Here is a 20,302-nt window from a genome sequence, read left to right as displayed (position 1 = left end):
CGATTTTGTTAAGTAAGATAAATTAACTTATCTCTGCAGGGTAGTATAGTTGAAAAGAAATTATCTGGCGCCGGTTGCCAGTCTATTTTTGAAGGATAACTCGAGATAATACTGCTTCGTGTGCCATTACACGGTATAATAGTACTTCAATTGAGCTAATGATGATCGATCTGTTGAAATTTCTGAAAAGGAAAATAAACGACCGTTTTTTTTCTGACTTATGCGAAAATATTTTGTCGAAGTTTTTTTAACGAATTTTTTGCTCCCCATTGATATTTTATTACTTCAATTAAATAAAGTTTTAATTTAAATGGGCACCGTAAAAAATATAGTTTTTTTTATATTAGTCACTTTTAAATAATTTATTTAAAACAATCATACTTGCTTTATTTTTACGCGTCAAGTATTAAAACCAAGGCAGGAGAAACAAAAGACTATTCGGTTTAAAGCCAAAATGCGTACCAGGTGTTACTTGAGCAACGTGGAAGCGAACAAACGACGGAGGATTAAAAACTGGGCGATATCACGTCGAGAAACGTACAGCCGGTCGTTTTTGCATAATTCATCATAAAGTTTTTGACGCTCAACTTTGTGAAACGATAATCGCAGTTGAAATTTACTCTAATACGTTTGCGATTATCCCTTTGAACAACGCTAAATGTGCGTATCTATCGCGTAGATGCGTACCGACTAACAAAACGTCGTATCAAACAATTTGAATTGTATTTGCATAATTGGTATTCAAAATAAATCACACAACACCGTACTGCACTGGAAATGCGTGTGTGTGTAAACTTTACGAATGAGGGGAGGTTCTGTACGATTTATGAGTTTCAAAAGATTTTTATCATTGACCAGCGGCCAATTAAAGCAAATGGGTTATAGGCGGCTAAACGTTGACCGCCATTAGTGCGAATTCCCTGTGCAATGCGGCGACTCTCTGGTACTGATGTCTCGGCCCTCGTGTAAAACGTTCATTGTATCCAAAAGCATAAATTAACTACGACCACACGCTGATGTGCAATAATTACCGGCTGACTCTCCGTGTACATCGATTGGGCTGAACGCTATTTCGTTTTTGATGGGCAACGGTGTGCCGTAAACAGAGGTATAGAACAAAGGATGTTGAACAGAAACTATAACGATATATCCGGAAGTTTAAACGAATTGAGTGAAATTTGACAAAAAGCCTCTAACCACTTGTTTGACTCTAATAATTGAATGTACGCATCCGGTTTAACGTCGTTATTCTTGATGACACATTAATTTTTTATTTTTTCATACGTTTGTAGTAGGTGAATTTCATTGAATAACTGAAAACTATTTACTATTTTATTTCATATATAACCCTAATAGATATTTTTATTTTCGTTTTTAAAAAAACAGCCTATAATAAAGTATAAATAAATTATAATTAATAAATGCAATTATAATTTACTTATTATTTCAATAATATATAAATGTAAATAACAAATAAACTCGTAACTAATATTATGTAAACTTTGAATATAAAAATGAAAATAAATTATGCTCAATGTAACCATGATCAAGCGAGTCCATCCATTTTTTCTATATGATTTAGATGATGTATTTTACCCGTGTAGATAACTATCATATTGCTATTACAACGTTATTAATAAATTATACATGGATTTTTTTAAAAATTATTTTCCTCGCCACGATGGGTCATTTAAAAACAATTTGCTAGTGGAAACAGTAGGTGTTCCCAAGGGATTGTCAACTATTATTACTGCCCGGGCCCTGAGGGACACAGGGTGACGTACAAGACAAATGACCCGAGGGTTTTTGGTGCGTAAATGAATTTGAATTGAAACAATAGCATGGCAGTAATTCAAAACTGGTTGGGACCAAGTGTGGGGTGTCTGTGGAAGGTTCGTGTTATTGCGGTTTCCTCCAACGGTTAAAGTATATAGGCGATGACTTCGTGTGAGCAAAGAGAAAGGGTAGTAGCATCAATTCCGGCTTTTTGTGTGTTTAATGCTCCGAGAACAACAGTATCTACGCCTCCAAGCGCTGTGTGGCAGTTGGCAAAGGAGATTTAGCTCTCGAGTGCGTTAGACCACTTACAGTGTCCTGTGGTTTAATATCTATTGTTAATTTTATCACCAGCTCACTTACACACGTGCTGTTACTTCAAACGTCAAGCTATGGCCATAATCTTTCATTCAATTATTGCTTGCAAGCGAATATGATTAATTACAATTTTAATTTGTGTTTGAATATTATTCTATTGACGCAAAACATAAATAAATTATCTTAGTTTTCAAAGGGCAAATTGTTGTAGGTTTAAGTACACTTTTAGTTTTATTCCGTGAATCTGCAAAATAGCTTATTTAAAGTATATTTTTAAAGGATTCCTGTGAGGGTAACCGCGTTTTAGACACATGGGGAGAAAATCTTTACCGAGGGTCGTTTTCAATCCCCATTTAAGTGCTAATGGCTCGTTGAATACCCTGTTAGAGGAACTCTAGATCAGTTAGACGAAAGATGAATTATACTGCAGGTAAAGTCGAGTATCTCTGACAACGGTCATGGTTAGCAACAAACATGATCGATCGTTATGGTCATTTGAACGAACGATCGTCCTTTTGTATTTTGTATACAGTATACAGTATGCTGAGTTTTATTGACTATATTCAACGAGTAACGTTTCGGTGATTTTCTATTAATTTTTTACGTGTAATTAACAATTTAAAAATATTATAACTCGCACCAAGTTTTTTTCTCAACTGCTCTTATTGTTGTATGCATTGTTGAAGTCAATCTAATTTTAATCACATCAGACTTCACTATGTACTATTGTTTTCAGTTAAACGTCCGATATAAAGTATTACACGTTTACAGGGTCCAGAAATGTACGTTTAGAAGTCTTTTACAAATTTTATACTACCCGTTAGTTAAATCGGCTGGAAAACTAAAGTCCAATCTATAGACGTGCTGCTGTCCCTCTTTGGGCTTTTACGGTTTTATTGCCAAAAGAAATATATGTTACGACTACATCCTAACCCCTGAACCAACCAGTATATCTTAGCGCTCACAAAACGCCTTTTCACGAAGTACTATTCCTTTTTTATGTCTATTCTAACTTTACTTTAAAGTAAAACTTGTTTCAACAAATACAGCTGTCTAACATATTGCCAACTGAAATTTACCGCGTTTCCTTTTTTCGCAGTAATTGATGGTCGCTGGTCTGCGTGGACTCCTTGGTCTCCGTGCGGCCCTGATTGTCGTCATCACCGAACAAGGACGTGTACATCTCCTAGCCCCGCAAACGGCGGAAGATATTGTGTTGGTAGAGACACAATGTCAGGAAACTGTTCAGGTGGATCTTGCATAGGTAAGTTTGTTGAATTTAAACAAGATTTTTTTTCAACACTATCGTTAGAACAAAAATTAAGTATTGTAAAATAGGATCGTAAAATGTTTTATCTTTATTGGCTTTTAACTCGTTTCAGGTGGCAGAGATGACCCTGTAAATTATGACGATGAGCAACTCACGGAGGAAGGTATGTATATATTTTTTCGCTATATTTTATAAGTACAGCATAACGTTTTTATAGCATTTTTATTTGTCATATTGCAAATATGTATCGCCTATTTAAGATTTTCGGATAGATAAACTCAAACACAACTAACTATAACGCACATGAGTCGTAAATTATACAACGATTGCGCATAAAAATACGTTAAAAATATATAATGACAGGTTTTATTATACTAATCCAACGGGCAGCTTCTTTTTTTTGCAAGAATCTGTTAAAATTGCACTGCTACTTAAAACTAGAGTCATAATTTATAAATTATGTTTTTAAGTTTCCAGATCATAATAAATAATTTTAAAGTGGTACTGATACTGTGTTACCTTTTTATTCATCTCTTATGTATTTCTGAAATGAATAGTGTTGATATTTCCCGTGAATATTCCCGTGTACTGGATAATATTAATAATACATTTATTCCGATCAAGGGGATAGTTTCCGAAAGTTAAACATCTACAACGATTGAATTTTCCGAGAAAAGGGTAGCAATGATTGAATCTTTTAAGTATATTACCGCGCATGCATAGAGCAATTCAATTATTTCAACAGGAAATTAAAATCACCCAACGCTAAAAAAGGGATAGATAGAAAAATGATATATATTCGTTGAATTTTCATTTTCAAGGATTCCGAGTATGGGCTATTTGTATATAAATAACGTATTTTTAAAAAATTATCAATATATTATCCAAAAAGAGTTCTTTTAGAGTTATTTAAAAATCCTAATCTACATGTATATGCATATCAAACGATCATTTAAAAACCGTGAGCTCATCTCCACAAGCATACACATTCGTGTGCAAATAAACGTTTCGGTTTTTTTTTTTTTTAAATTCATATATTTGATACGCCTTTTTATGTCTTTAAAGGAACAAAATCGCGTCATCAAAATGACAAACGACCATCGGGCATTGTTCGGTGACACAAATGGCCAGTGTTCTTAAAAACCGTTTGTTGAAAATTATCCGGAAATTACGAGAAAAAGCTCAACTATAGAGTTCATTCCGCGTGTAATGTGTACTCCCGTTTATCATTTTCACTTTTTTTTCTTTTTTTTTTTTTTTGATGCACTAATACATCATCTTCACTTTGTTTTTCCTGCGTCAAATACTAACTGATAGCATTTGCGAAGTCAGTATTTTATTGATGGGGTGCTTGGGTCCCTCAGTATATATATATGTATGTATTTAAAGTTCTTCGTTTAATGGTCGTATAAAACGCAACCCCATTTCACCAGAATGTGTCATACTCTATAAAATATGAAGTATGGAAACGTCTTTAAAGTACAGCGGATGTGCCGGTATGTGCTTGTGGAAATGTTGGCGAGGGACTGTTGAAATGCATGCGAATACTGAGTAGTTCTTCGTCAGTGCAGACGATGGAGTTTCCGGCGATGTGACGTTCGGACAAATTGTCGTAGTAACGACCTCGACATGTAACTCTCGACCCCTTAACTTGGCCGTGAACAAAAGAAAGTGTACGGGAGATGATGAGACAATACCGGAAGGAACAAGTTTATCCGCGACGAGTGAGAGTTGTAACGAAAATAATTGCCGTGCTCCGGTTTTAACTGGGGTGGACTACAGAGTGTAAAATGATGACGATACGCTAAGAAAACATTAGTCATACATCCACAGACTATCATTACCATATGTACACCACTGATAACACTAGGCACTAAAAACAACTAATTTTCAATGAACGCAACACTGTGCAAGATTATTAATTTGAGTGACCTCGTTAAACCTTGTATTGGATAATTATATGCTCGTAAATAAGATACAAGATGATCGTTAAAGTATACTACGGGAAACTCGAAGTTTTCTATATGGCTTTTTCTCGAGTTGTACGACGGACAGTGTTGCGGCGCCATATTGGTGACGGGTGAAATGAAAACAAACATAGCCGTTTCACTATCGGATACTTATTATATGTAATAAACCAACCCTAAACTCTATATCGTTAACGACATAATACTTAATACAGTTAAAGTAAATTTGAAATTGTAACTAAAGAATAACATTTATTAGTTGTACTAACAAACTGTTTTTTTTTTTTACTAAGGTCACGTTTACTTTAATCACAATAATTTATTATCGTTAAAAAAATGAAAAGATATTATTCAATGTACTTTTTTATGTCAAAATAATGACATTTCAATAATTATGAATTGAACTAAGTATCAAACAAAGTACAACGTTTAACCATTAATCCAATCTGTCCTTAAATGGCTATTATTAAAACGGTATACAGTAATACTGCATTCACTAAAATTCTAACTTAAAGTTTGCTGAACATTCATTCTAATTTTTTTTAAGATCTATTAATTTTACATCTCTCAAAACTTTTATATAATTAAAAATACAACACATGTCAATTATTCTGCTACATTTAACATTGTTTATTTAAAAAAATAGTTCAGATAATTGTATACATATCTATGGCTTCTAAAATTTATACATTTCTACGGTTTCTTAAAATTTATAAATTTATATGGCTTCTCAATGTCTACTAATTTCTATGGATTCTCAATGTTTATGCATTTTTATGGCTTCTTATATTTATAAATTTCTATGGCTTCTTAAAATTTATACATTTTTATGGCTTCTTATATTTATAAATTTCTATGGCTTCTTAAAATTTATACATTTTTATGGCTTCTTAAAAATTATACATTTTTATGGTTTCCTAAAATTTGTACATTTCTATGGCTTCTTAAAATGTAAACATTTCTATGGCTTCATAAAATTTAAATATTTTTGTGGCTTTTCAATGGTTACGCATTTTTGTGGCTTCTTAAAATTTATGCATTTCTATGGGTTTTTTAGTTTTTAACGTCAGTCAAAACATCAACGATTTTTTAATGATAGTTTACAAAATAAATAATTTTCAACTTATAGTGTTCTCCTGAAAAGTTTTAAAATTCGCATTAGGACATTGTCTAAGATGACTAAGTAAACGCTATAAAAGGAAGAAGTACACTTAATTATATGAACTAATGTTTTTTGGATGAAAGTAAGCATTGTATAATTGCTTCTAGTAATGATCATCGAAAATTCGAGCGTTTTTGGGAACATTATATATATATGTAAGAAAATAATCTAAGAATCATAAACGTGATTCTTAAACATGAAAATATTCAATATTTAAATATTCAAATAATTAAACATAAACATGAAAAGATTCACATAAAAGTGTACATGAATTCTAGTTCCGTCAAAAAATGTTCACTAGTCGGAGCTAATCTTAATGAAATAGTTTCGTCAGATATAAATAGAATTATTCAAGATAAAAGGTCTTTCATTAAAGACAATCCAAAGAAAGGAAGCTGCTTTTCTGAAGATACTATGGATGACCCTCCAGTATATCATTCCTTTTACATCGAATTTGCTCTGCTTGATTGGCCGCCCGATATAATTGAACACCGCGCGCTTTTGACTTCTGACAGTTAGTTTTAATCTTTTAAGAAAGAACCACCACGTCCTTTTATCCTCTTCCTCAAACTATCATCGCACGATAGTCTTAATTAAACTTTTAAACCTTCTGCGTTCACTCAAATTGAAAACATTCTGGATCGAATTCCTAGACATTCTCGTATACTAAATTCTATCGAATACTTCAGTCAGATTTCAGACGGACATTGTAAAGTTTTTGTGATTCTAATGGTCTTTGTGCTCGATTCTCACACGCATCACTACAATATTACATGTATTGAGGTTTACGACTGTAAACTCAGTTGGGATGAGATTTTATTGGTTGAATCGACTATAAAAACCTTAGCCAAGAAACACTAAAAACCGCTTTGTTTTTGGTCTCAATGCGAACTAATCCTTTAATTGAACTGAACTAGTCTAAACTTAATTGAATTCCAGGCGAAATTTACTCTTTGTATTTTTCGATTACAACTATCAAATATCTCTTTTACATTTTATAATTTTTTACCACAAACGTTTTTTTTATATTTTGTATTACAAATACATAAAACTGCTTTATTTATAAATTTGATTTCATAAAAAAAATAACCCTCATTCTCTTAATATTTAAATGATTTTAATCTGATTTACTAAATACAATAAATTATAATCTACACAATTTTTTATGTAATCTTTTTGTATGATTAAACAAAAATTGTTTGTACCCAAATTTATTTTATCAACAATGCTCAGCAAATTAATTGGACTCAATCTTAGATAAAATCCATTCCATTTTTATTATCAAGAATAATGTTCATCATTAGTATCATAATACAGATCATACTTCAGTTCTAAATCATAAATCGCCATTAATTCTTAATTTAAATTCTAAACCTAACGTGTTACTTTTAATTCGTTTGAATAATTTATTTTCACAGTCTGCTTGCAATCTCTGTACTCCCTAAATAATTGTCAAACAATTACATTACATATCTGAATCCAACAGATTAAATTTCGAAATGATTTACAAAACTTGTATAATACTCTATTGACAGTATAATATTTTATACATTAAGTATAGTGGTAAATTCTACAAAATATAAAGTAAAAAGTACAAAGTTATTACTGATTCTATGGTGTAGGTATTTTGTGAAAAAAAATTTTAAAGGTGTATTTTTGTTAATAAAAAAATTAATTTTTTAATTAACATTGTTTGGTTGATCCATTGTTTGTATGTTAGTCTAATTTTATCTATTTGAGTAAGTAAGTAATTATAACTATTTGTGAGATTGTTATTTGAAAATTTTTCAATAGATTATATTTTTAAAAATTTTGATTAGTTCATTTTCATTTGATTTATAAAAAACAAAATACATTGAAAGTTATGTATAAATATAGTCTTATCTATAACTATGGTTAAATATATTTATAGTACCAGACCTATTTTCTTCTTTAAGTATTCATGTTACTCAACTACTATGTATTCAGTATTAACTTATAAGAAGAGACTATTCTCTTATAGTATTATTGGCACTATTAAAAAGGTGTCAACATTAACATGAATATAAAACCTAAGTAGGTTTCCTACTCTGTGTTAGTAATTTCTTCGGAATTCAACCAAGTGCAAGAATTAAAAATTGAGATCAAAAGGTAAAGCAAAAAAGAAGGCGTTTACGCCAAAGGTGTATGCAGTTCGTGTTCGAGAGCAGTTAAGTCCGATAAAATCAATTCACGCGAACACAACTGTTCGCTGACAAAGTTTGATTAACCGTCTTGGATCACGTGAGAAACTTGTACGCAATAGTGTTCGTCCATTGGTTTTATTGGTTTCTAGCACTTTTGTACGTGGGATTTTAAAAAATTTACCCCACTGTATTTTAAAAGCGTTAATTCCTTTGTCGTGACCGATTACATTCCGCACGAACATAGTGAGAATTACACCCAACGTGACAAACGGGATAAATTTAATTATATTCCAATACATTATCATCGTGTTAAAAAACTATTAGATCCATGCGACGCGACCTAAGGTATTTTGACAAATATTGACATATAAATTCAACAAAACTTTAGATTATTTCTTGTCTAGATTGATATAAATTGAATACATTTTTATTTAACAATTTAAATCGATTTATTTAACGTAAACGCCCCATAAACACTAATTTTATTTGTTTTTTTTTTTTTAGCTGCAACCAGATCGGTTGTGGAAACCGATGTCGCACTGTACGTGGCTTTGATAGCCGCTTCTGTATTGTTAGCCGGCATGGTCTTACTATTTCGATTGTATAAAAACAAAGGACGAGACCATAGCATGTACAACATGGCCAACTCAGGTAAGACACTGTATATTATCTTCCTGGTTATATCTAAATAATCATCGTAATTGATCAACACAGGGAAATAAAATAAAACTGTAAAAACTTAATTAATTTGTTTTCAATGTGTCACGAACGTTACGTGCTTTGAGTTGCAACAAATACTTAATCGCGCTGTGATTGTGGTAATAATTCATCGATGAGAACATTAATCACTGCGAACAGAATGACAGTAACGATGTCGAACAGCACAAAACAGTTGGAATGTTTTAGCAAAAAAAAATCATTTTTACTCTTGATTTCGTAATAATATTCAGAACTCATTCCTCTCGAAAATAATAAAAATAAATTATTACTTAACAATAAGGAAAAAATGAAACCATTAAAAATACAATGCTGTCCGGTCACTATAAATTTAAGACTTCATTTAAATGTCAATCGACTTTATTTGAGCTCTAACAAACGAACGATGCCAATGTTTTAAGGGATCCCATTGTTACTCTCGTTATAGTGTTTGTATAATTTTGACGTTTCTGCTCGACTAAGCTTGACATTATGCAGACTTTTGCGACAAAGACAATAGAATCTTTTTTTTTTTTAATAAAATGAAAATTGACGCAAAATATCAACTGTGTTGATTTATTTCTACTGTAAATCGTAATGTAATAATAAATTCTCGTCTTTCAGAATTTCAACCAGAATTTTTTCCCGATCAAGAAAAGAAATCCTATTCTTTGGAATGTCATTCTCGTAGCGGCGGCTGTAATCATTTTCATCAGGCTCAACCCGATCTAACCAGGACCGTGGTTGTTGTACCATCATGTTATGAATATCCATTCACCAACGACCAGAATGCGTATAGTCTCACCCGGTCCTGTTCAGAACACCACTATGACGTACCACATCATAACGGTGGGTCGACTATTACAACAGCCATAGTCGCACCGCCCGTTCCTTCAGTGGCTCCCGATAGCCCCAACGCACTCTCTTCTAGCCCTGAGTCAACTCATAGTCTGACGAGTTACACTTGTTCAAGTGAGTTCATAAAAATACCATAGCGAATTGCCTTACCGCTCTATAAATACAAACGAAATAATTGTCTTTTTTTTCCTTGCAGGTAAATCTCAATCCGATTCGAGTGGGGGGGCTTGTCATTGTAAGGATTACTTATGGATGAAAGAAACAACCGCGACTTCAGCTGGTTGCAGGCTGGAAGGCAAAGAGTACGGAATTTCGATGACTATTCCTGAAGGTGCCGTTTCCAAAAATCAGAAAGAATCGGTATTATTTGCATTACTGCAAGATGAATATAAACCTTTGCTTATGAGTAAGAATACATATTATATAGTAGCAGTTTTTATAAATACATAAATTAATTTTTTAACTCCGGTTATTGACTTTTTTTAGATGGTCAAACTCAATTGAGTCCAGCAGTGATATGTGGTCCAAATGGCAAGAACTTTAAAAAACCAATAATTATTGGAATGCATCATTGTGCCAGCCTTCAGCAAGGACCTTGGGTAGTTTCAGTTTTAGGATGCGACACACCCATTGGTAATAAACCTAAATGGAAGGTAAGTCTCTTTATAAAGAATAATGAACAATTTTTATGAATGTTAAAATATTTTTATCTACAGAAAATTCTTACTCTTGGCGAGGAAACAATAAACACGTCCGTGTTTGTACAAATGGATGCTACCCAAGTGTTCATAATGAGCGAATCATTATCTATGTTCGTTTTGGTAGGCGAACCGGACATGTCTATTGCTAACAACCCTCCAGCAAAAATGCTAAAATTAGCTTTGTTTGGATCTTTAAACAGAAAGTTCAAATATGATATCAGGGTTCATGTCGTCGAAGACAATGGAGTTGCTCTTGAGGTATAAAACTAATTCGATCGTACTTTTTATGTACTGTAAGCTGAAATGAAAAAATGTATCGAGCATTATTTTATTACAGAGATTAAAACAACAAGAGCGAAGTACAAGTGGTGGGGTTTTGTTAGACAAACCAAAAGCATTATGCTTCCAAAGTGGTGGTGGTAATTTAGTCATTACCATGGATGATATAGGCACGAACTGGAAGAGTAAACCTCAAGATAACTATAAAGTAAATATACAATTCTAAAGCGAAACATTACATGTATAAATTTGTTCCATATTTCTCCGTAACATTTTAATCAAATTGTTTCTTATCTAGCGTTATGATTAAAAATCTCGTTCTAATTTATACGTCCATTTCCTAGGAAATTTCTTATTCGAATTTATGGAACTCGAACGCAATAGTCTTATTTACCTTAGAGCCTTTTGAACAACATTACCCAGATTCATGGGTAAATGTATCGTGCAGAATATGTATATCGCAGACGTCGGCTACGGGTTCTCTGCGAAATACCAAACACACGTTTAAAGTTAACCAAGACCCTAACAGCTTGTCTTCGATTGGTCACCAGTCTAGACAACCACGAACAGTTACCAGCACAAGTGGAAGCGGATCTAGCGTTACTTCCTGCGAAACCACAACTTTTAGGTCAGTGACTTGATGTTAATTATAATGATTACTTTTTTTCCAATTAACAAAATATTGTGTTTGTACGTGTGTACTAACTGTACTGTTACTTTAGATTTAGTAAAACTTTACGTAAGCAACTCTGTCAATGTTTAGATCCACCAAATGCTAGGAGCAACGATTGGAGAATGTTGGCCCAAAGACTTAACATGGACCGGTAAGTTAATACTTATTTCAAATTGTACACTTCAATAATTAATTTAATTCAATTTACTTACCTAATTAAAAAACTTGAACTAAGATGTGTGTATTTTTTTACAGCTACATAAATTATTTCGCCGTTAAGCCCAGTCCAACGGATCAAATTTTGGATCTCTGGGAAGCCAGACACAGAGAACCAACATCCGTCACAGACCTTTTAAACGTGTTAAGGCTCATGGGCCGCACAGATGCGGCGGCACTATTGGAACGCGATCTTGGCCCATGGCTATAGTTAATGAAAATACGGTACCATAAACTTCAACACGCCACAAGTTCCTACCATATATATTTTTGTAATAGCTTTACAACGCGTTTGTTATGATGTCCGAGTTTCTTTTTAAACATTTAACGATAGGTATTTCTTAGTTATTGACAATCAAAATTAATTTATTCTATACCTAAAAGGTTTCCAAAAAAAATATTTAGTATTCATTTTTTGTTTGGTTTTAAATTTTAATTTTACAACTCCCGGATGATAAAAGTATATATTTAGTGATAGATAATCTGTGATAAATCATTTGGGAAACGCGAAAATAATATAATATTTGTAACTTAAAATTGTAAAAAAACCTAAAATCTTTAGACAATGAAATATATTTTTTTTTACCTAATTATATGTTGTTTTTTCTATTTATTTGTTTTCGATAATCGTAACCAACTGTTGTAAATTAACCAGATTGATTTATTAAAAACTGTATATTCAATTATTATGTATAATAATATAATAAATGAAAAGAAAGACTATTATTATTGTATAAAATATTATTATTATGTTATAATTATTATTTAATTTGTATATAAGTAAACTGATATACTCTTAAGCCATTGTAAAATGTTAATGACTGTCTCTATGTATTATTTATTTTAATTTTTAAGTATTTTTACATAAATATATTTTTTTTTTACAAGTTATCACGCATAAGATAAATAATAAATGCATTTAACTTATGTGTAACATAACCTAAGATAGTATACTATGGTTTAATGTTTGTTTTATTAAAAATTATAAAAGAAACACTGTAGATTTAACAAACCAAGCCAATATTTTAGTTGATTTTTTTTCTTTACTTAATTATGTACTAATTCAAGTGTTTAATATACACAATGTCACATTTATCACTAGTTTTTTTATTTGAAATTTATTGGTTAGCAATAGTTCTAATGCTTCTATCATTATTAACCATATGTTTAATTAGGAAAAACAAGAGTCTTTTGAACAATTTTTACAGATAACAATTTTTTTTTAATTTTAACATAATTTTACCTAATCTGTTTAAGTATTTTTGTGTCAACATTAACANATAATTTTACCTAATCTGTTTAAGTATTTTTTTTTTAGTCTTCCCCACAAAGTTTAAGAACCGATGATCATTAAAATTATAAATATTTTGACTCATAATTAGTAATATCAATAACATATGAAATAAAATATTAATATTAATATAAAATAAATAAAAATTACAATTAAAAATTTAAAAATAACTCGTTTGAAAAGATTAAAATATTACAAATGTTACTAAGATTGTCAAAACTCATTAATGTTCACTTATGAAACTTTTTATATTAAATAAATTAAAAAGGAAACATCCATTAAGTTATGTTCAACTAAATATATATATATTTTTTTTTTAATGAAAACTATATACATAAAATATCACCATATATAAAAATAACAAATATTCCATTAAATAATTTCAATTAATTATCACAGGTAGTATATCCTTTTCATAATGAAAGCATTCTGGACATTCAAATTTGTCATCTACCAACCTCATAGACTGGAAAAGTAATTAAAGAAATATAAAAATTATATAAGAAAAATTATAAAAAAACATTTTAAATACATACATTAATACAATAAAAACAAAAAACATGAGAACATTTTATATGATGTGGTATAATTGGTTTATCTTGACATATAGAGCATACTGTTCTAGCATTCAAAATGGGTGTTTTTTCAATATATTTGGTACTGTCTTTAGACTGTGAATAAATTATTCTACCTACTTTATGCTTCATTGATTGGTAATTAATCAAAGGTAATGTAAACAAAAGAAGTTCCTGAAATTTTCAAGCAATACAAAATAAATATTATAGTACAATACAGTAGTATAATATCACATACATTACCACTCATTATGATAACGATAACATAGAAACTTATAACAAAATTAATTAAATACAATATCTTTAACAAAAAAAAATAAAATATTGAGTTTATCCACAAGCTCTAATAATAATATAATACATAATGTTTGTAAGTAAAAAACTTATTAAAAGTCAAAATTAAAATTTTTAGCAAGTACTGTCAAATAAAGGTTTGAAAAGAATACCTAAAATATAGCCTACATGTCAACTATTTGTTTTGATTATTTAGTATAGTAATGAATATTCAAAGAGCATAGAAATAACATATTATTATTTTAAGCATAATTTTTAAATAATATTAAAACTTTAACTGATAACTTGGCAATTAAATAAAAATAATTGTAAGAGTTTGTCTACAAATATTTTAGTATATGATGATATTATTATACATTTGTATTACTTTAAAACAAGTAATACAAATATAATAATAAAATTCTAAGGAGTAGCAAAACAAACTTTTCATTAAGTTTAACTAAAATAAAAAAAAGTATTTGCAATAAAAGCATTTTATTTAGCTATAACAAAATTAAAATAATACTGGTTATTTGTTTTTTTACAAAAAATACTGCAAGGTTTAGAGTTAATAAATTTGTAGAAATTCATTCTATTTTAAATTGACGCAATCATAGAATAATTACAAAAAAAATAATAGTTTTAAATTTTGATAAAAATTAAATATATATATATATAGGAAATATAACAGGCAACCACAGGAACAGAGCAGACACAATACTATTATTTAAACACACACAAAAGCCCTGTTAAATAATCACAAACAAAAATAACATATATAAAATAAAATACACATATGAATTAAAATGCACATAATAACACATCTTAGCTGACTCACGACGGACTTATGACATAATTTAATTTTTCCTTCTTATAATACTATATGATACCACTATCTGCCTCCAGACCCTGGAAATGGTGCCATCTAGACACCAATGATACCCACATATATACAGGGTGTTCAGTAAGTCAGGAAACGGGTTTCTATTGTTCTCATTGTTACAAACAATGAGAACAATAGAAACCCGTTTCCTGACTTACTGAACACCCTGTATANGAACAATAGAAACCCGTTTCCTGACTTACTGAACATCCTGTATATAGAGTATTCAGTAAGTAAGGAAAAAGGTTTCTATTATTCTCATTATTTGTAACAATTGACCTGTTTCCTTACTTACTGAATACCCTGTATAAATATATTATTAAAACCCTCCAAATCCTCCAACATGTAACAATGCTTGTCTAGCTCAATTACTGGTTTATAAAAAAATTTTAAATGCTTCAACAAATACATTTTTTTTTTTGCAATTTTTTTATGTGATTACATCCAGATTTTAATTCAATGAATGAGAAAGCAAATATATTAATTTTTTATAAGAATATTCTAAACTCTGCAATAGCATATAAATATCAATTAAAATGGTATATATTATTAGTGTATCACTTGGTCAACACAGATTTTCCCATTCCAAAATTTATTATTTTACAAACAGAGTAGAACAAAACTAACCAAAAACTCTTATAAATTTAAATACAATTAAAATTTTTCTGTAATTTTTTTTAATAAGATTTGCATTCTGAGACTACATTAAAAGCACATTTAATGTCATATTTTTATTATTATTATTAAAAATAAATAATAATAAATATGATTTTAATGTGGTCTAAAAATTCAAAAATTGTTAAAATAAAAAAAAATTTTAATGTACCAAAAAATGTTAATTAGATGTGTTTTTCTCTGTAAATCTATTATGGGTTTTTAATTATAAAAATGTACTTAGTGAAATATTTTTTAATTCATCAAGAGAAAAATAGAACTACACTATACTTAAAAAATAACCCTTTCAAATAAATACATCCATAAGGACATGAATACTTAAATAACAAATAAGTTAGTTTAAATATAAATTATTTGACATAGAGAAAGTATATTTTTTTACATATTTTTCAATGATTTTAATAAAATATAAAATTATGTTTTCTTAATTTTTATTTGACATCAAGAACATATTTTAGCTATTATATGAGATCTCTATTAGTAAGTTTCAAAATGTACATAAAAAAACAAATAAAACACTAGAATGTTTTGGAAACTTTCTTATCAATATTACTTACAGAAAAGCCATGCCATAATAATTCTCGTGTCATATACTCATATCCAATTACTCTTCTTCGTGTTGATTCTTGAGATAAACCCAATAATCTTTGAGCAAGAATTGGATATTTTCCTTGGTGAAGAAATAATAAAAAATTTAAAAAAGAAAAAAATTTTAAAATACTACTAATATTTTCCAAATAACTAATCTAAAAGAATAAAAAAATTCTTTTAAGTTATTATAACACTTTCTTTTATTTTAATTAGTTCAATTATACTTACTTTATTGATAAAATTTTTTGAAGGATTATCCAATTTTGAAGAAATATAACTAGCTCCAATTGTAAAAAAATGCAACAAGACTATTTTCTTATTTGATAATTGATCAGAATTATATTTTACACCAAGAAGTTGTTGACCAAATGTCGCTTTTGAATTTTTTATTGAATACTAATGAGGTTACATCAATAAAAATTGATTAATATTTATTTAACTTTTAAAGTATATTATTAAGTTTATTTATATATTAATACATTGTATACATTTTAAGAATATATGATAGTACCACTGTACAAAAGGTGACCAGGTAATTTTACTCTTTTCTAATCTCAAATATTTTTTATAGTATTCAAAATCTTTAATTAATAAAAAAATTATAATACTATATTATTTAATTTAATAATTGAGTTATTCGATTACAGAGAAATATATCTCAAAAAAAAATTTTTTTTTCCTATGTAGCTGCTAATATATCAAAAAAAAAAAACATTTAAAAAACAATTATTTTGGACATACATATATTTGCAATTGGACAACTCAATTGAGCTACATTAAATCCAAAATTTTTAGTCATTAAATAGTTCTTACGTCAATTATTGTTACAAAAAATAAATTTGATGTGTGACTTTATTGCACTGCTTAAACTTGATCAATAATTAACAATAAACGGTCAATAACTATCCATATTCTCAAAATCATATAATAAAACATCACATTTTAATAAACTCTATGACTTACATATGATAAAAGAAGTTCTAACGAAGCATTGATTTCTGCATTTAGATTATTGATAATCCATGACTAAAACATAAGAAATACAAGATTTACCTAATAGAGTACACATACAGATCTATCTATAACTAAAAATTATAATAACTCAAAATTTAATAATACAATACTGACTATCGACATATCGAAATTTTAATTCATTCATTCTCCATTTAATGATAAAAAAATAATAATAGATTTCCATTTAAATTTTAAAAGTTATTTTTAAAATCTTCCATTAAGAATAATTTTTTCTTACAATAAACTTTATTAACAATGATTAATAAAAATCAAATAATAAAAAAAAATGTATAGATTAAATTTTAATTTATACATTTTTATGAAAAAATCATTATTTAATGAAAATTGAGGTGTAGTGTATTTAATAAATCACACTGTATATATTATTCTATTATATAATAATACATGACTACTATCAAAGGGAGCCAACTTAAGTTTATATTTAATTAATCAAATACTATTACAATAAATTGTGGGTTTATTATTTTTTAAATTCGACAGTTAACTTATTTTTAAATATAAAAAACTTACTGGAAAAAATCTCAGAGCTTTAAATGTTTGATCAATGAATACTTTAGTAATATGATCATCAAGTACTAGAGCATCTAACTATAAGAAAAAATATGTTAATATTTAAAAAAACACTTTAATTTCTAAATGACATACAATATATTGTTAAAAATATAAGCAATTAGAATATTATTGTAATCAGTGGCATAGCCAAGAAGAAGCTTAAGGTACTACATCCCCCTATTGAAAAATGTAAGACGCTGATAACATCATGTAATATACCAAAAAACAAAAAAAGTCCTTAGCTTCCCCAAGCAAAAATCGTAATTAAGCCATTGATTCTATTTAATCATATTTCATTTTAATTACCATGGTGACTCGAGGTACCATGATTTTGATACAATTAATTTAACTAATTCTAAGATACAAATTAAACGAAAGTTACATGTTAAGCTTAATGATTCTAAAATTATTACTACAGAACTTTTCACGGAATTTAAAGTGCGTTAAATTATGAACATACAGAAGTAAAGACATGTGTTATCAAAACAATATACTGATATCATTCTTTTTTTATCAAGTTGGATTAAATCCAACTTGGTAGAATAAATAAAAGGTAGATAAATTTATTATTTTTAACATATCTTATAAGTTGGGACCATGGTCTTAGATTATTGTCGTTGAAACTATAAAAATTTAATAATAAATAATTGTTATTTTTAATTCACAAAAAATTTCAAAATAGACATTTAAGGAGGTTTAAAAAAATATATCTTATATTGTTCAGTGGAAAATTATCTGCAGCGTTTTAAAGATTATGAAAATATGATAAATCATATACTCTTCTTACGATATCAAACAATGAAATTATGTATGGTGAAAAAGGCATAATAAAATTAATATTTTCACACTAATTATTTGTAATAGACTTAGATCTAAGATCCATGTAACAGTGTTGCCATTACGGCTGGCGTAAATCATGTAAAATTAAAATGTATCATGATTTTATGATTTAATCATTAACCTTTTTTAAATATTGTATTACAATACGAGTTACATATAATACAACAACCTTATAAAAGTGAATTTCGCATAAGCGTCTGAGAGGGAATTGTATTGTCTTTTGATAATTGTTATTATCAATCCATATTTTTCACACAACCCCAATATTAAAAATTAATCTAAATAGACAATAATTAACGTATATGTATATAATGTTTATTAAAATTAGACCGATCAAGCCTCCCTATTTGCTTTTATGACGTTTTTATTGAGCAATTAAAATATGATATCGATTGTTAACAATTTTAATAATGAAGTTTCGTATTTTACTTAAAGCATTAGTATACACAGTACCATTCTTTAGTTTCAAAGGTAACAATGTCTCGTGGTTATGTATATGTTCTTTTACGACATCAAGTGTTATATTGTCCATATCAATTTGCACACTCGTACAAATTTTAGCTAAGCAAATTAACAAAAATGTATAACTAATTAAAAGCATGTCGAAAAAAATGACAAAAAACTATGATTGAAAATCTAATATAGATATGCTGAAGAGAAAAAAATCATTACAACATAATTTTAGACATAGTTTTAACATATTTATAAAATCAAATAATCTGATGTTACATTTTTCTGCAAATAAAAATTCTAATTTAAAAGGTTAAAATGAAAATGTTGAAATAATATGATGATATAAAAAGATCAATAATAATATAGCCAAAATAAATTATAAACTGTAATAATACTACTTCACTTGCACTTGAATTTATAAATATTATTACCTATGAATATCTCCTTAAAAACACAAATAATATTTAAAAAAAAAAAAAACCCAGCACAGGGGGGTCGCGGCACAGTGGTGACGTGGCATAGTTGGATCAAGTATAATGATATCTGATAGTGATTAAAATCACTATCAAAAATAAACGCTTCGATGCAAATCTTTAGATAGTGTTTAATTTTAAAAAAATTAGTGTTTTATTCCAAAAGCTACTTGATCTGCTGGTTCCTTATTAATATCTCGATTAAGATAAAGTATGTCGAATGAAAAAGGGTTTATTAAAAAATATTATTTCTCATAAAAAAATTGTGTGGATCCATAAACTTTTCAATAAGTTATAGCATTATAAAGTTAAATATAATATAAATAATAAAATCGAAAATTTTCACACAAAAATAGCATTCGGTAGCCGTTTTCACCATGAAGACAAGTCCAGAGGTCAAATTTTTTTTTTTCAAATTAAAGTATATTACATTAGCTTTAATTTAAGATATATATAAAAGTGTCAGACCTTCCGGAACATTTTCAAAAGTTAAGTTGAAAAAGTTAATTTTTTGTGAAAAAGTTGTCTTTTTAAATCCCCCCCTGTGGGCAGATAAAGGGTCAAATTTACAAAAAAAATA

The 20,302-nt window shown here is 28.7% G+C and overlaps 2 protein-coding genes across 3 annotated transcripts in view; one reads left to right on the top strand and one right to left on the bottom strand.

The window, feature by feature from the left end:
• The window catches only part of LOC126904749 (netrin receptor UNC5C), a 92,198-nt gene extending 79,022 nt beyond the window's left edge, over positions 1-13,176 (top strand). The window contains exons 7-17 of one of the 2 annotated variants that reach the window (XM_050683967.1): positions 3,194-3,358; positions 3,477-3,527; positions 9,163-9,309; positions 9,979-10,326; positions 10,409-10,618; positions 10,699-10,865; positions 10,929-11,171; positions 11,251-11,400; positions 11,537-11,820; positions 11,915-12,016; positions 12,121-13,176. In XM_050683967.1, the coding sequence (XP_050539924.1) occupies positions 3,194-3,358; positions 3,477-3,527; positions 9,163-9,309; positions 9,979-10,326; positions 10,409-10,618; positions 10,699-10,865; positions 10,929-11,171; positions 11,251-11,400; positions 11,537-11,820; positions 11,915-12,016; positions 12,121-12,292 (2,039 nt within the window). In that variant the 3' untranslated portion in view covers positions 12,293-13,176. The remainder of the gene's footprint in view (positions 1-3,193; positions 3,359-3,476; positions 3,528-9,162; positions 9,310-9,978; positions 10,327-10,408; positions 10,619-10,698; positions 10,866-10,928; positions 11,172-11,250; positions 11,401-11,536; positions 11,821-11,914; positions 12,017-12,120) is intronic. The other variant, XM_050683968.1, reaches the window with a different exon arrangement.
• Positions 13,177-13,655: 479 nt separating this feature from the next.
• LOC126904753 (peroxisome biogenesis factor 2) lies at positions 13,656-18,443 on the bottom strand. The gene is made up of 7 exons (XM_050683977.1): positions 18,263-18,443; positions 17,915-17,992; positions 17,333-17,395; positions 16,598-16,765; positions 16,336-16,524; positions 13,909-14,121; positions 13,656-13,838 (listed from the first exon to the last, which is right to left on the bottom strand). Exons 1-7 carry the CDS (start codon positions 18,281-18,283, stop codon positions 13,755-13,757), a joined length of 816 nt encoding a protein of 271 aa, XP_050539934.1. The 5' UTR covers positions 18,284-18,443; the 3' UTR covers positions 13,656-13,754.
• Between the last annotated feature and the right edge of the window lie 1,859 nt (positions 18,444-20,302).

This window comes from Daktulosphaira vitifoliae, unplaced genomic scaffold (assembly GCF_025091365.1).
Source record: "Daktulosphaira vitifoliae isolate Bord-2020 unplaced genomic scaffold, ASM2509136v1 Scaffold_4, whole genome shotgun sequence".
Classification (NCBI taxonomy): Eukaryota; Metazoa; Arthropoda; class Insecta; order Hemiptera; family Phylloxeridae; genus Daktulosphaira; species Daktulosphaira vitifoliae.
This window is presented reverse-complemented; position numbering and strand designations above follow the sequence as displayed.